General features: G+C 39.6%; 1 protein-coding gene across 1 annotated transcript in view; it reads left to right on the forward strand.

Annotated features, from left to right (window-relative positions):
* The window catches only part of LOC132393191 (cilia- and flagella-associated protein 47-like), a 595,459-nt gene that overhangs the window by 505,894 nt on the left and 73,162 nt on the right, over positions 1–16,403 (forward strand). The window contains exon 58 of the mRNA XM_059968130.1: positions 11,219–11,378. Within this exon, the coding sequence (XP_059824113.1) occupies positions 11,219–11,378 (160 nt within the window). The remainder of the gene's footprint in view (positions 1–11,218; positions 11,379–16,403) is intronic.

The raw sequence follows: 16,403 nt of genomic DNA on the forward strand, positions 1-16,403 counted from the left end.
CTGATCTATGTCCTGTTGTATCCTTTGGCAAGCTTCTTCCTTAGCTCCAGGTCTGCCATTTCTTTTGTTGCCTGCAAACTTGCTAATCAGCCCACCCATATTTTCATCCAAATCATTCATATATATAACAGGCAATAGAAGTCCAAACATCCATGTCTCTCACATACCTTAATTTTCTTGATCAGCCTACAATGAAGCACCTTGTTGAATGCATTACTGAAGGTCATGTGAACAATATCCACTGCACTACCCTCAATTATCTTTGTCATCCCCTCAAAAAACTCAACAGAAAATGATATCTCTGCTTTTTCAGATGTTAGTAGAGCCTATCCCTAGGAATCTTATCCAGCTATTTCCCTACCACTAATGTAAGGCTCTCCAACCTATAATTTCCTGGTTATCCCTAATGCCCTTCCTAAACAGATGAACAACAGTAATTCCTCTTCAATTCTCTGGTACTTTGTCTGTGACCAAAGAGAAAACAGAAGTCCTTGTCAAGGCCCCAAGCAATTTCCTGTCTTCCCTCTCACAGCGTTTGATGATAGGTCGTATCCAACCCTGAGGACTTATTCACCTTAATGATCTTCAAAGGATCTAGCACTTCATCCTTCTTTATGTATTGACATACCTGAGAATATTTGCAAACTCTTCTCTGATCTTATTATCTTCAATATCTTTCTCCTAGGCAAATACCAAAGTGAAGTACTCTTGAGAGTGATTTCATTTCTTATGGTAGTCTACACAGATGCTGTATAAAATTACTGTTGTGATAGGATATTTTATTTGTCAGGAGCTAAACAGTGAACAGATGGGTGAAGGGAGATAAAGATGAGAGATGGTGACATTGAAATGATGGCCAAAAAACAAAAGTAAAAACCATTACAAAGTAAGAATTCCAAACAATATTTATGAATGAAATTATTCCCTACAGTACACTGTCAATTAATCTCCTTTAATGTGAGGAATAAAAGAACTACAGATGTTGAAAATATGAAATAAAGATCTGATCGGGCAGTATATGTGTAAAAAGAAACAAAGTTAATCCTTCAGCTTGAAGATCCATCATCAAACACTTTATCAATCCTCTGACTGCCTTGTTGAAGGACAGATTGCTCATCTGCTTTGACATCCTGCAGACCTATTGTCAGTTTAATCCATAGCCATGATGACAAAAGTGCACTGCATCACTCAGACATTGGATGACTTCTGCTTGTATTTCAGTATCAGCCATCAGATACTTCATTGTGCCTGCAAATGGAGAAAGCTGCAAATTCCATAAAAGAGAATAAAACTCCAAACTGTGTACAAAGACCTTTTCCAAATTGTCAATACTCTTCAACATTGAACACGAGTGTCTGTGCAGGTTTCTAGTGCATCATCCTTTTTTTCTACACTCTTCCAATCAATGTCTTTATTTCTTTGCTGCAACAGAATTCATATGTGAGCTCTTGCCTCTTAGTGTTCTTACCTATTTCCTCGTGAATGTGGGATGCTCATGTCTGGTTCTTCACTATCTTTCATGTATAGAATCTGTCATTAGTGCTATACTCAGTTGAGGAAAGGATAATGATTGATCACCAAAGGCATCCTTTTGCACCATCTTTTTGACCATGTACCTGGAGACTTTTAATTCTGCTGTTTTGCCTCATCGCCTTTCACCCTAAACCCATGACCTCTAGTTCTAGTCTCACCCAACCTCTGAGGAAAATGCCTGCATGTATTTACCCTTTTTATACCCTTCATAATTTTGTATAGCTCTATAAGATCTCCCCTCATTCTCTTATGCTCCAGGGGGATAAAGGCTTAACTTATTCAACCTTTCTATATAACTCAGGACCTCAATTCCTAGCAACATCCTTCTAATTTTTCTCTTTCAAGCTGATTGATATCCTTCCTGTAAACAGGTGACCAGAACTGCACACAGTACTCCAGATTCAGCCTCAACAATGACTTATGCAACTATCGCCCAGCAGCACTCACATCGATAGTGATGGAATCCTTTGAGGAGTTGGTCATGACTAGACTGAATTCCTGCCTCAGCAAGGACCTGAACCCATTGCAATTTGCCTATCGCCACAAAAGGTCAATGGCAGACGCAATCTCAATGGCCCTCCACACAACTTTAGACCACCTGGACAACGCAAACACCTACATCATGACACTGTTCATCAAATATAGCTCAGCATTTAATACCATCGGTCCTCCAATCCTGTTTGAGAAGTTGCAGAACCTGGGCCTCTGTACCTCCCTCTGCAATTGGAACCTTGAGTTCCTAACTGGAAGACCACAATCTGTGTGGATTGGTGATACCATATCCTCCTTGCTGACGATCAACACTGGCGCACCTCAGGAATGTGTGTTTAGCCCACTCTCTATATACATATGACTGCGGCTAGGCATAGCTGAAATACCATCTATAGATTTGCTGATGATACAACCATTGTTGGTAGAATCTAAGGTGGTGATGAAAGAGTGTACAGGAGTGAGATATGCCAACTAGTGGAGTGGGGCTGCAGCAACAACCTGGCACTCAACGTCAGTAAGATGAAAGAGCTGATTGTGGACTTCAGGGAGGGTAAGAAAAAGGAACACATACCAATCCTCACAGAGGGATCAGAAGTGGAGAGAGTGAACAGCTTCAAGTTCCTGGGTGTAAGATCTCTGAGGATCTAACCTGATCCCAACATATCAATGTAGTTATAAAAAAGACAAGACAGCAGCAATACGTTATTAGGAGTTTAATGAGATTTGGGATGTCAACAAGTACACTCAAAAACTTCTATAGTTGTACCATGGAGAGCATTCTGACAGGCTGCATCACTGTCTGATATGGAGGGGCTACGGCACAGGAGCGAAAGAAGCTGCAGAAGGTTGTAAATCTAGTCAGTTCCTTCTAGAGTACTAGCCTACAAAGTACCCAGGACATCTTTAGGGAGTGGTGTCTCAGAAAGGCAGCGTCCATTATTAAGGACCTCCAGCACCCAGGGCATGCCCTTTTCTCACTGTTACCATCAGGTATGAGGTACAGAAGCCTGAAGGCACACACTCAGTGATTCAGGAACAGCTTTTTCCCTTATGCCATCCGATTCCTAAATGGACATTGAACCCTTGGACAGCACCTCACTTTTTTCATACACAGTATTTCTGTTTTTTGTACAATTTTTTAATCTATTCAATATATGTATACTGTAATTGATTTACTTATTCAAAAATTCAGAAATTATTGATCAATGTTCCCAGATCCTTTTTTTCTGCTGCACACTACAGTGTTCTACCATTCACCGTGTAATTCCTACCCTGTCCTGCCAAAGTCCAATACCTCACACCTGAAATTCATGAAATTCCATCACTCATTTTTCATTCCATTTTTCCAGCTAATCCAGATCATGCTGTAAGCTTCAATAGCCTTCCTTGCTGTTCACTAATCCCCCAGTTTTGGTGTCATCCACAATTTTGCTGTGGAGATGGTGGAAAATAACTTTAGAATGCTAAAAGCTTATCAAATGCTAAAAATGTTCAAAGAAACAAGGTGTGCAATAAAAACAGAAAATGCTCAGGAAGTCAGGTAACATCTGTGGAAAAGAAGCAGTTTTGGGTCTATGATCGTTCAGAAATGCTCTATAGTGAGAAAGAACTTAATTCTTTAGAAACACAGCTTTCCATTAGACATTAAAGGCTGCCAATTGTTCATGATATTACAGTAGTCTCAACCAACAGCATTGTTTGCATTGGATGAAAGTTGATATGTTTATCATATATGGGCAGTTTGAAATTGTCTGCTACTTGCATTGCAATCAGTGGGCTGGAATTAATTATAATGCCTTGGCCTCAATGGAGATCAAATTTAGCCTGCTTTCTCTCTTTCCATATTGTATCCATATGGCTGTGCTTATCCCAAAGATGAGCCATTCTTTATCCCAAAATTGAGTCAGCTGAAAGAAAGATGAATTAAATTCATTTTTAGCATTTGTCATATTTTGTTCAAAACATTATTGAAATATCGTTTGTCTCCAAGATGAAGACCATTTACCCAAATGACCTTACTCAATTCCACAGTCCACAGGATGATACTGCAAATTCATCCTTTCCCAGCTCTAAACTCCTTTTTCTCATTTCTTTATAATTTCCTCTATGTTTCTTATCTTCCCTTCAAAACAAAAATCAATAACCCTTTCACTCCAGTGAACTACTGATCCATTTCTAAAATCCCTTTCCTATTTGAAACTCTTTTCTGTATGAACCTCATTGTTTGAGATCTTTCAATCCTGTTTGCCACTACCACCATTTTTATCAAGACTGCTTCCAACAATATGTGATTGTGTTAGAGCTTATCCATCTCAGCTTATCCATTTTGATTGTGCTTAAGTCTTAATATGGTTGACCACATCACATCATCCTCTCCCGAAGTTTTTCCATCTACTTTCTTCTTGCTGGGATAACTGTAGTTCCATTTTATTCTGTAAATTATAGAAGGAGAATCATATGCAGTGAGCTGCCTTATACTCGCAATGACATCATTGCTGTCACCTTTTGGAATATAACATTCATTTCTCATTCTGCATGCTGCCCTTTGGTAACATCCAAATACAAAATGTTGGTTTCAATATGATGACAATGAATTCTGCTTCATCCCTCTCTTGAATCTACAATTGTTCTTGAATTATCAGGCTGCTTGTCTGACATCCAAAACTGAATGAACTGAATATTACTACAAACAAATATTGGAGATATCAAAGCCTTTCTCATTTGTTTCCATCATAATCTGCATCCCTTAGTGACAGTTTTAGCCTTCAGTCTGGCAATAGGCTTCATATGATACAAATACCAGATTAAGCTTCAGACCACAATCACTAAGGTAGTCGAAAACAGTGCTGGAAGCTGTCCTTCCTCAAATTATTTGTGACTCAGACCTTTATCCACATCTTTGTAGCTTTCATATTTTACTACTCTATTCCTGACTGATTCCATAAGGTTGTTACAGCCAGGGGTGGTAATGGGGATAAGCTCACAATACCTATCACGTATCATGTCAACAGCTGAGATGCAATGTCCATGGTTGACCCCAACAACAGAGGGCCTCAATTCCTGACCAGACTTTCTCAATCTTGTCTTCTGCAAATGAGGTATTTTAGAAATTTGATATCCATGTGTCTTGACCAGCACTAAATTCCATTTATAGAGTCATAGAGATGTACTGCACAGAAACAGGACCTTTGGACCAACTCATTCTTGTTGATGATATATCTGCATAAGCAAGTCCCATTTGCCTACATTTGGCCCATATCTGTCTTAACCTTTCCTGTCCGTGACCTAGTCCAAATATCTTTTAAATGTTATGATTGTACCCACATCTACATTTCTTCTGGAATTTCATTTCACATACCCACCACCACCAGTGTGAAAAAGTTTTAAATCTTTTAAATCTTTTCTGTCTCATCTTGTATCTATGTCCTTTTGTTTTAGGGAAAATACTGTGATTATTCATCTTATCTATGTCCCCCATGATTTTATATAACTTGTTGGCCCCCTATCCTCTAAGGAAAGATGTCCAGCCTTTCCAGTCTTTCCTTATGACTCAAGCTCTCCAGTCCCAGCAACATCTTGGCGAATCTTCTCTGCATTCTTTTCAGCTTACTAACATCCTTCCTATAAATAGGTGAGTAGAACTACACAGAATAATCAAAGCGTGGCCTCACCAGCGTCATGTACAGTTGCAACATAACATCCCAACTTATGAATTCAGTGCTTTGCCCAATGAAGGCCAGTATCCCAGATGTCTTCTTCAACACCATGTCTACCTGTGTTGCCACTGTCAGAGAATTATGTACATGTACCCCTTGGTCTCCCCATTCTACAATACATTCCGTTGTCCTGTCATTTACTGTATAAGTCTTACTCACGTTTACATTCCCAAAATGCAACAGTTTGCACTGATCCAAGTTAAATTCCATCAGCTATTTCCTGGCCTACTTTCCCAGATGATCCAGATCCTGTTGTAATCTTAGATAGCCATCTCACTGACCATTATAGCTGCAGTTTTGGTGTCATCTGCAAATTTATTAACCAGGCCAAAAACATTCTTATTCAAATTATTAATATAGATAATGAACAACAGTAGACTAAATTCCAATCCCTGTAGCAGTGTTAATCCCAGGCCCCCAATCTGTAAAACAGCTCTCCACTACTATCCTTTGACTCCTTGCACCCAGCCAATTTATATCTAATTAGCTGGTTCACTATGGATTGCATGTGAGCTAAACTTCCAGACCAGCCTATCATGCAAAATCTTGTCAAAAGACCTTACTGAAGTCCATGTATACAACATTTACCCCCCCCCCCACCGTTCTCATTAATTCTGTTGATTACTTCTTCAAAAAGTTCAGTCAAATTCTTGAGACATTTAAGGATAATATATGCACATACTGTATATTAGGAGGAATAAACTAGAGGCCCACTCAGTCCCTCATACTTTTTTTTGTCTTTAATTACAATGTGATCGATCAACAACATAAGGTTTCTAACCTAAATTCTGCATTTTCATCCATCTGCTGTTACCACCCTTTACCTCTGTATTAAAAATATTTAGACTCTGTGCCCACTGCCCTTTTGGGAAGAGGATTCCCGAACCTTCAAAGCAAACAAGTTCCTTCTCAACGTGAATGGGCAACTGCACATCTTTAGATGCTTAGTTCTAAATAATCCCATAAGAGAAAACATCCTCTCCACAACCATTCTGTTAAGACCCCTTAATTTCTTCTGATTAAACTCCAGTGGAAACATTGAGTCTGCCCATATTTTCCATGTTTGACAATTCACCAATTTCAGGTATAAGTCCAGTTCAACCTTCTCTGAATTGCTTCTAACATATTGACATCATTCCTGAAATAAGGAGACCAGCAATGTATACAGTACTCCAATGTTGGTCTCGCCAGCACCCGATTTAAGTCAAGCACAAGCTCCTTACTTTTGTAGTTCTCCTCTGTTTGAACTCGATTCTTGCTGCCATCTTGCTCTCACCTCCCCTTTCAGCATTCTAAAGGAATGCTTCCTTTATAACTGTCTTTCTGATCTGCCATCTTCCAGCAATCACTATGGTACTCATGACAACTGCAGGAGATGCAATACCTATCCATCCCAACATTTTGGGACCCAAACAGGCGTTCCAGATGAAGTACTTCTTCTGCTTTAGTGTACTGCATTTTGTTCTCTTTGTTTTGAGATACTCCCAAACACACTGGCTTACAAGATTTAAATGCTCTAACTGTCTGGAGTACAGGTAGCTGGTGTGGCCTCTTTAACGGCTTAGGACATTCCCGTTAACTGATAATCACGTTGTGGGTGCCAAGAATTGAGCACTTACGGAACACCTAAACATAATTCAGTGCTCAATTGTAAGCCTGCTAGTGATATTACCTTGCACTTGTTTTGTGCTCAGATTCAGTTTGATAACGTGTCTTGAAACTTGCTTTGGATACCCCAGCATCTGGGTCCACACCATCCTCATCAAGGACTCTCATCACAATTGAGCCAACATGGAACCTGCAGGGTATCAGAGCCTTTCGTCAGCTGTGGCCAACCACAGTGAGAAAATTTCCAGACAGAGCTTGAAGATACATGACCTCCAGGTCACCATCTGCCAACTATTGCAGGGAGGAAGCCAAAGTTGCTCAGCTGAGGCTGTTGTTCGCTCTGCAGTGCCATTCCATCTTCCAATTCTGGAGAGATTCAACAGTGACCTGGTTTTTGCCACGGCTTCCTTATCCAATGCTCATTCATATTTGAAGTCCAGCCATCCCGGTTCCCTTCAGAGCAGAGAAAGGTGGCCTTCATTATCTCTCTTCTTACTGGAGGAGCCTTTGCCTGGGCAGCTTCAGAGTGGCAGCTCTGCTGGCGGCTCATCTGCTGTTGAAAGATCCATAGGCCCTTTCACATGGACAACTGAAGTGAAGGCTGGTTTTGCAGAGCTTCAACAGAGGTTTACTACAGCTCCCATCTTGGTTTCTTCTAAACCGGACCTTCCTGTCATTGTGAAGGTGGATGCCACAGACATTGGAGTGGATGCCATCTTGTCTCAAAGATCACCTTTGGACAGTAAACTGCACTTGAGTGTATTCTTCTCCAGGCAGCTATCCCCAGCAGAAAACTATGACATTGGGAATCAGGAGCTTCTTGCAGTTAAGTTAGCTTTGGAGGAATGGCATCACTGGCTGGAGGGGGTTAAGAACCCTTTTATTATTTGGACTGACCAAAAGAACCTGGCTTATGTTCAGAAGGCCAAGAGGCTGAATTCCAGGCAGGCCAGGCGATTTTCAGTTTTTAATATTTATTTTCTTCCCACTTTTTCCCAAGCAATAATCAAAAGCATGCTGTTAGCTTTTCTAATTATATTATATATCTGCATAGGAGCCATATGTAACTCAGCAAACAAATCCCTTCTCCAAGAAATCTTCCACTATTAGATTGTTTTTAATTTTTTCCTCCCAAACTGGGCAGTTTTACATTTTCCCACATAATGCTTGATTTACCAAATCATACCAGGGCTGTAAATTGTAAACTATGGATTTTTTTTCCTAACTATCTGCCTCTAAATCTCATTTAAGTTAAAGTTAAATCTGTCCCGACTCTTATTGGCTCATCAGGCCGGTGCTTATGCCGGTTTCCGTGGCGTGAAGTGACCGAGAGTACGAGACTCCCCCCCCCGGATAGGACCCCAGTCTATCGCGAGGTTAACCCCCAGCATTTTTCCGGTACCCATTTTTCAACTGGATGGACTGGAGCAAAGTGTGGTTAAGTGCCTTGCTCAAGGTCACAACACGCTACCTCGGCTGGGGCTCGAACTCATGACCTTCAGATTGCTAGTCCAACACCTTAACCACTTGGCCACGCACCACACTGATTTATGATTTAAGATACCCATGAAAATGTACTTCTTCTAGTTAGATTCCCTGATTCCCTAATATGGGTTGATTTACGATTTTGCTTTCTTAAGCTCTTGTAAAGTATATAATGTAATGCTGCTACGTTAAGCATGTGTTCTTTTAATAAAAATAATTACACTGATACTAAGGGCCTTAATATCTTTTTGCAATCCTTTTCCAATTTTACTTTGTTATGATGTAGCCATTGCCATTGCAGATATGCTCAGAGGATAAATAAACCCTTACAGAATAATGATCATGCATTCTTGGTCTTTTATGGATCCATGACACCCAGCCATATTGCTTCCAGCCCAACCAGTTTCCCTCCTGATATTCTCAGTCACCATCCCTCCTGCCTCTTATATTCCCATTATCCCAGATCTTCTTCTACCACAATCTATCATTCTGTCCAATAGACCACTTACAGTACCTTTTCCCAGAGTTGACCTCCTGCTCACTGAGAACTAATATAATGAGACAACAGACACAGGAAGCTTGAGACAAACTTTATTAGAGGTAATGACCTGTGACTCATACAATGAGAACTTTTCATCTTATGTTTAGCTTATATTTAAATGAATGGTTTCAGATGTGAAGGGCAGTCTACTGGAAAAAGTTCTAATGTACTGTAGCTAATATAAGAACATAAGAAATAGGAGCAGGAGTAGGCCATTTGGCCCATCAAGCTTGCTCCACCATTCAATAAGATTATGGCTGATCTGGCCATAGACTCATCTCCACTAACCTGCTTTTTCCCCAGAACCCTTAACTCCTTTACTATGCAAACATCTATCCAACCTTATCTTAAATATATTTACTGAGGTAGCATCCACTGCTTCACTGGGCAGAGAATTCTACAGATTCACCATTCTCTAGAGAAAAGCATTTCATCCTCATCTCTGTCTTAAATCAACTCCCCTGAATCTTGAGGCTATAATCTCTAGATCTAGTCTCACCTACCAGTGGGAACAACCTTCCTGCCTCTATCTTATCTATCCCTTTCTTAATTTTATATGCTTCTATATGATCTCCTCGCGTTCTTCTGAATTCCATCGAGTACAGTCCCAGGTGACTCAATCTGTCATAGTCTAACCCCTTCATCTCTGGAATCACCCTGGTGAAACCCCTGTGCACTGCCTCCAAAGCCTATATATCCTTTCTCAAGTAAGGAGACCAGAACTGCACGCAGTACTCCAGGTGCAGCCTTACCTGTACCTTGTACAGTTACAGCATAACCTCCCTGCTTTTAAATTCAGTCCCTCTAGCAACATTCCATTTGCCTTCTTAATAGACTGCTGCACCTGCAAACCAACCTTTTGTGATTCATGCACAAGCACTCCCTGGTCTCTCTGCACAGCAGCATGCTGCAATTTTTTTACTATATAAATAATAATCTGCTCTTTAATTTTTCCTTCCAAAGTGGATGACCTCGCATTTACCAACATTGTACTCCATCTTTCAGACCCTTGTCCACTCACTTAAACTATCTATATCTCTCTGCAGACTCTCCGTATCTTCTACACAATTTAATATAATCAGTAAACTTAGATACACTACACTTGGTCCCGTCTTCCAGATATTTAATGTATATCGTGAACAGTTGCAGTCCCAGCACTGACCCTCGCAGCTCACTGCTCACCACTGATTGCCAACCAGAGTAATACTCATGTATCCCCACTCTGCTTTCTATTAGTTAACCAATCCTCTAACCGTGCTAATACATCACCCCCAACTCTAGGCATCCTTATCTTATGCAGAAGTCTTTTATGCAGCACCTTATCAAACACCACCTGGAAATCCAAGAAATCAAATGTCCATCTGTTACCCTCTATCCACTGTGCTTGTTATATCCACAAAGACCTCAAAATAATGTATTTTAATACATTATCTCCTTGTCATTCTAAGAATATACATACACATTAAAAATAATATTGAACTATGTCATATCTTTGTAAAGATGTAGCAAAGATTTACAATTGCATGCCTATACAACTCCTCTACCTATGTGGTGTCAGGTTAATTTATAATTTAATACTTGCATAACACCACAAATTTAATAGTGTGCCTTAAATCTTAAATTTATCATAAGCAATAAATTGTATATCAACTAATTTGTCTGTGTGGTGCATCATATTTCTTTTAGTTGGCACCTTGTTCCATCAAGCCATTTACAGAATCTAATCTTTTAAATTAGATTTGTCATATGTGAAATACTATATGTGAAATACACATCTCATGTCTCTGGGACATAAGATTTTCTGACAATACATTCTAATACCATACATTTTTCATTTGAATAGATATATTACTTCTGCCAAAAGGGAAATTGGACATTCCTTTGATATTTGCACCGAATGACATGACATCTTATGAGGGGCTGATGGTGGTCCAAATCAGGAAACAGGATGGAAGTACTTGGCCTTATGCTGTGCCAAATATAACAACTCAAGAACTGAAAAGGTAAGATGCTGACACATCAGGCATGGAAGCAGAAATATTTGTTTTTATAACTGTTTACAGAATCAATTTAATATATGATATATTTTTGATGTAAATATGAGGTGATATGAGTGTTGTCAGTAGATTATTACGTGATGGCAATTAAATGCAAAGAAATAATGCAAAACTAAACAGATTCATGTGAGTCATTAAGACAAAAGAAGAATGTAACACCTAAGATTACTGATGACAAAAGACAGATGAAAAGAGCGCTAGGTGTCTGCAAAATGATAGGCACTAAATAAGTGAGGAATAGGCTTTCATGATAAGTATAATAGAGGAAACATGAAATTGTGCACTTTTGGAAGAAATATAATGCAAGTTTTTTTTAAGGGAAACTAGAAAATTTTTGTGTTCTGTGATTTATTTTGCTGGTTTATGAAGCACAGAAAGTTAACTTGCAGGTACTATTAGTAGCATTGAAGACAGATGCAGATTTGCTTTTTATGCATTGTGGTATAAGAGGAATGGTGCTTAGCTGTTCAAAGCTTTTATGAAATCGCAGCTAAGAGGACTTAAGAATAACCATCAAAATGACTCCAGACACAAGTCATTTCTTAACCCCTCCATACTTTCAGCATTTCTCAGGAATTGTCCCCTTTGTGACTCCATAGTTCACACTTCCAATCCCACCAATAGCCCTATTTCTAATGGCAGTTTCCTTTCCAATCACAAGTGATGGAACAATTGCCAACATCTAGAGACTGAAACAGTTTCCAAATTAAACAGTTGGACTTGCACTTGTGGTTTCTTTCAGTCTAGTGCACGTTACAGAAATCAAAACACATGGGTGACCCCAAGCTTCCCATTGCCTACCACTTCAATTTCTCATCCCTCCCACGTTTTGACTGCAGTTTGTGACCCCCGTACTGTAATATTGAGGCCAAATAAAGCTTGAAGAACTGTCCCTCATCTTCTGTATGAACACATTCCAGTCTCCTGGACTTGTTACTGAATTCTGCAGCTTCAGGTATTTTCATTTCTCAATCTGCATTGATAATCTATCTATGATATTAGCTGAGTTTGTTGTTTTTTCCTTCTCTTTGGAAATGGAGGACATATCCAGCCTGATCTGCTGGGCATGTCTTCCTGCTCTGCATATTGCAACTCTTAGACTAGTTTGTCTAGGTTTAGGGAATCATGGCCCAACAAGGGACAGTCAACATGCCTTTTATGCAGCACCTTATCAAACTCCTTCTGGAAATCCAAGAAATCAGATGTCCATCTGTTACCCTCTATCCACTGTGCTTGTTAGTGTGGGGCAAATTATGTCTTTCTTGCTTGATTGAGTTTTTCAAGGAGTTGACAATGATAATTGATGAAGGTATTGCTGTGGATGTTGACTACATTGATTTTAGTAAGGCATTTGACAATGTCCCTCATGGTAGGCTCATTCAGAAGAATAGATGCATGGGATCCATTGTGACTTAGCCATCTGAATTCACTCATAGAAGACAGGAGGTACTGGTTTTTGGCTGGGGGTCTGTACCTAGTGGTGCTGTACAGGGATTAGTATTAGGAGCTTTGTTGAATGTGATGTGTATAAATGATCTGCATAAAATTATGGACGGATGGGCTAGTAAGCTTACAGATGATATAAAGATCAGTGGTGTTGTGGGTAGTATAGAAGACCAGCAAAGGATACAATAGGAAATAGTTCAATTGAAGATGTATGCAGAGAAATGGCAGGTGGAGTTTAATCCAACCAAATATGAGGTTTTGCACTTTGGGAAGACCCTTAACTATAATGTTGTATAGAGGAATATTGGGGCCAAAGTCCATAGGTTTCTGAAACTAGCTGTGCAGGTTGATAGGGTAGTAAAGAAGCCAAATGTCATGTTTGCCTTTATAAGTTGAGGCAATGAATTCAAGAGTTGGGAAGTTTTATGTTGCAGCTCTATTAAACTCTGGCTCTATCTGGAGTATTGCATCCAATTCTAGTTGCCCCATTATAGGAAGGATGTGAAAACTTTGGAGAGATTGTGAAGTTTACCGGGATGCTACCTGGGTTAGTGGGCATATAATATAAGGAGAGGTTAGAAAAATTTAGGTTGTTTTCTCCTGAGCAGTAGAGGATAAAGGGTGACCTGGTAAAAGTTTACAAAATTATGACAAGCATAAATAGAGTAGGAAGTAGTATCCTTTCCCAAGGCTGAAATGTCTAATATGAGAGGGCATGCATTTAAGGTGGGAGTTCAACAGAGGGCATGAGTTTTTTTTACACAGAGAGGTGGGTGCCTGGAATGTACTGTTAGGGTAGTAGTGTAGGAAAATATGACAGAGGCATTTATGAGACTCTTAGATAGGCACATGGATGCGTAGAGAATTAAGCAATTTGAATCTTGTTTAGGCATTTAATTACTAGTTGAAATATTTTGGCACAACATCAGAATCAGAATCAGGTTTATTATCACTAGTATGTGACATGAAATTTGTTAACTCAGCAGCAGCAGTTCAATGCAATACATAATATAGTAATATAGAAGGAAATAAATAAATAAATAATATAGAAATAAAATGATAATAAATAAATAACCCAATTACAGTATACATATATTGAATAGATTAAAAAATTGAGCAAAAAAGAGAAATACTGTATGTTAAAAATGTGAGGTACTGTCCAAGGGTTCAATGGCCATTTAGGAATTGGATGGCAGAGGGGAAGAAGCTGTTCCTAAATCGCTGAGTGTGTGCCTTCAGGCTTCTGTATCTCCTTTCTGATGATAACAATGAGAAAAGGGCATGCCCTGGGTGCTGGAGGTCCTTAATAATGGATGCTGCCTTTCTGAGACACTGCTCCCTGAAGATGTCCTGGGTACTTTTTAGGCTAGTGCCCAAGATGGAGCTGACTAGATTTACAACCCTCTGCAGCTTCTTTCAGTCCTGTACAGTGGGCCCTCCATACAAGACAGTGATACAGCCTGTCAGAATGCTCTCCATGGTACATCTATAGAAATTTTTGAGTGTATTTGTTGGCTGAATGACCTATTCTTATGCTGTATTATTCTAGGTTCTAGGTTCTTTTGTCTATTTTCCTGCCCTCTAACTGCTGCCCTTCACTCATTGACCAATAACTTTGATTAGTAAACAGAAAGTAGTGGCTGATGGTGCTTATTCAAGCTGATGTTCCTCGTGGTGTTCCACAGGGAACTGTACTAGGACTTCTGCTGATTATGATATATATAATAACCTGGATGAAAGCATAATTGGGTTAGTAAGCTGGTGTTTTTGATAGTATGGAAGACTGCCAAAGAATACAGCAAGATATAGATGAATTAAAGATATAGGGGTAAAAATGACAGATGGAGTTTAACCTGGCCAAATGTGAGATTTTGCAGTTTGCAAGACCCATAATGGTGTTGCTGCATAGAGGGATCTTGTGGTCCAAGTCAATAGCTCTCTGAAACTGGCTGTACTAGTTCAAAGGTCCATTTATTATCAAAGTCATGGAACAAAGAAAGAACAAAAAAGTGATTCAGAGAAAATCAAACCCACCCTCCCACACTCAAACAAACACAAAAAGAACAGTGTCTTGATCATCAACCCCTGAAACCTCCCTCCCCTGCACAAAACGGAACAGAAACATCAACCCCCAAAAAACAAAACCTCCCACAAACAAAAACTAACAGAACATTAACCCCCAAATACCCTTCCCTTGCACAACAAAATGGAAAAAGAATGGGTGATAAAAAAATAGAAAAACCATAAGTCTGGAAAAAGTCCATAGTCCATAAATACAGTAGTCCAATCCATGTCTGCAGAACCATGATTCCATCCTGTGGTATCACCAGTATTCATCAAAGAGAGGGACACCACATGAGGCAGAGAGGCCTATCCACCTGCCAAACGGAGCCACACAGCGATTGGCTGCTCACAGGCTCCTTCTCAGCAGCAATCAAAAGGCAGGCAGTCGCTGCTGAACTCTCCCTCGCCTTCAGCATTTGCCTTCATGTCCCAATCTTCCTCAATGCTTTAATCAGTAACTTATGGATGCTGTGATTGGCGAAATGGAGTTGAACATCAGCACGTGCCCCGTTTCATCGCATCAAGACCAACTTTTTCTGACCAACTTCCCAGAATCTTCTCAGAGACAGCAAAGCAGTGAATCACTCAATCCATCTCCAGACTGTAAATCTCATGATCTCACAGTCCTAGAAACAAATTTAAAGTGAAAAACAGACCTAAAAGAAGTAAAAAAGGCATTTTCATGAGCTACCTGGAAGATGTTGACCAAAGAAGCACTGTACGCTGGTAAAGAAGGTAAATGAAATGCTTTCCTTTAGTGGTTGAGGCAATTAATCCAAGAGTTGAGAAGTTATGTTGCAGCTTTATAAACCTCTAGTTCTGTCTCTATTCCCATTCTTTAACTGCTCCCCTTCTTTCATTGACCAAACAACCTTGATTACAGTTTATCTTCAGAGTCACCTTGCTTTCACCTGATCAGAGAAATCCCACTCTTCGAACTTCCTCACACCTTAACATGGTTATTTTGTCTCATTTTTAGTTCTAGTAAAGAGTGTCCAACCTGAATCAGGTTTAATATCTGATTAGAATTAGAATCAAGTTTAATACCACTGGGATTTGTCTTGAAATTTGTTGTTTTGCAAAAGCAGTACATTGCAATATATAATAGTAGACACATTCTGCCTTTTTAAGGCATCGCCTTTTAATGATGTCCTTGATGCTTGGGAGGCTAGTGATGGAGCTGGCTGTGTTTACCACTTTCTGCAGCTTTTTCTGATCCTGTGCACTGGACCCCTCCTTACCAGACAATGATGCAACCAGTTAGAATGCTTCCATATTACATCTGTAGAAATTTGCAAGAATCTTTGGTGACATACCAAATCTCCTCAAACTCCGTATGGAATATAGCCACAGTCATGCTTAATTTGTAATTATATTGCTATATTGGGCCCAGGATAGATATCCAGAGATGTTGACACTCAGGAACTTGAAGTTACTCATCCTTTCCACTTCTGATCCTTC

This window comes from Hypanus sabinus, chromosome 4 (assembly GCF_030144855.1).
Source record: "Hypanus sabinus isolate sHypSab1 chromosome 4, sHypSab1.hap1, whole genome shotgun sequence".
NCBI lineage: Eukaryota > Metazoa > Chordata > Chondrichthyes > Myliobatiformes > Dasyatidae > Hypanus > Hypanus sabinus.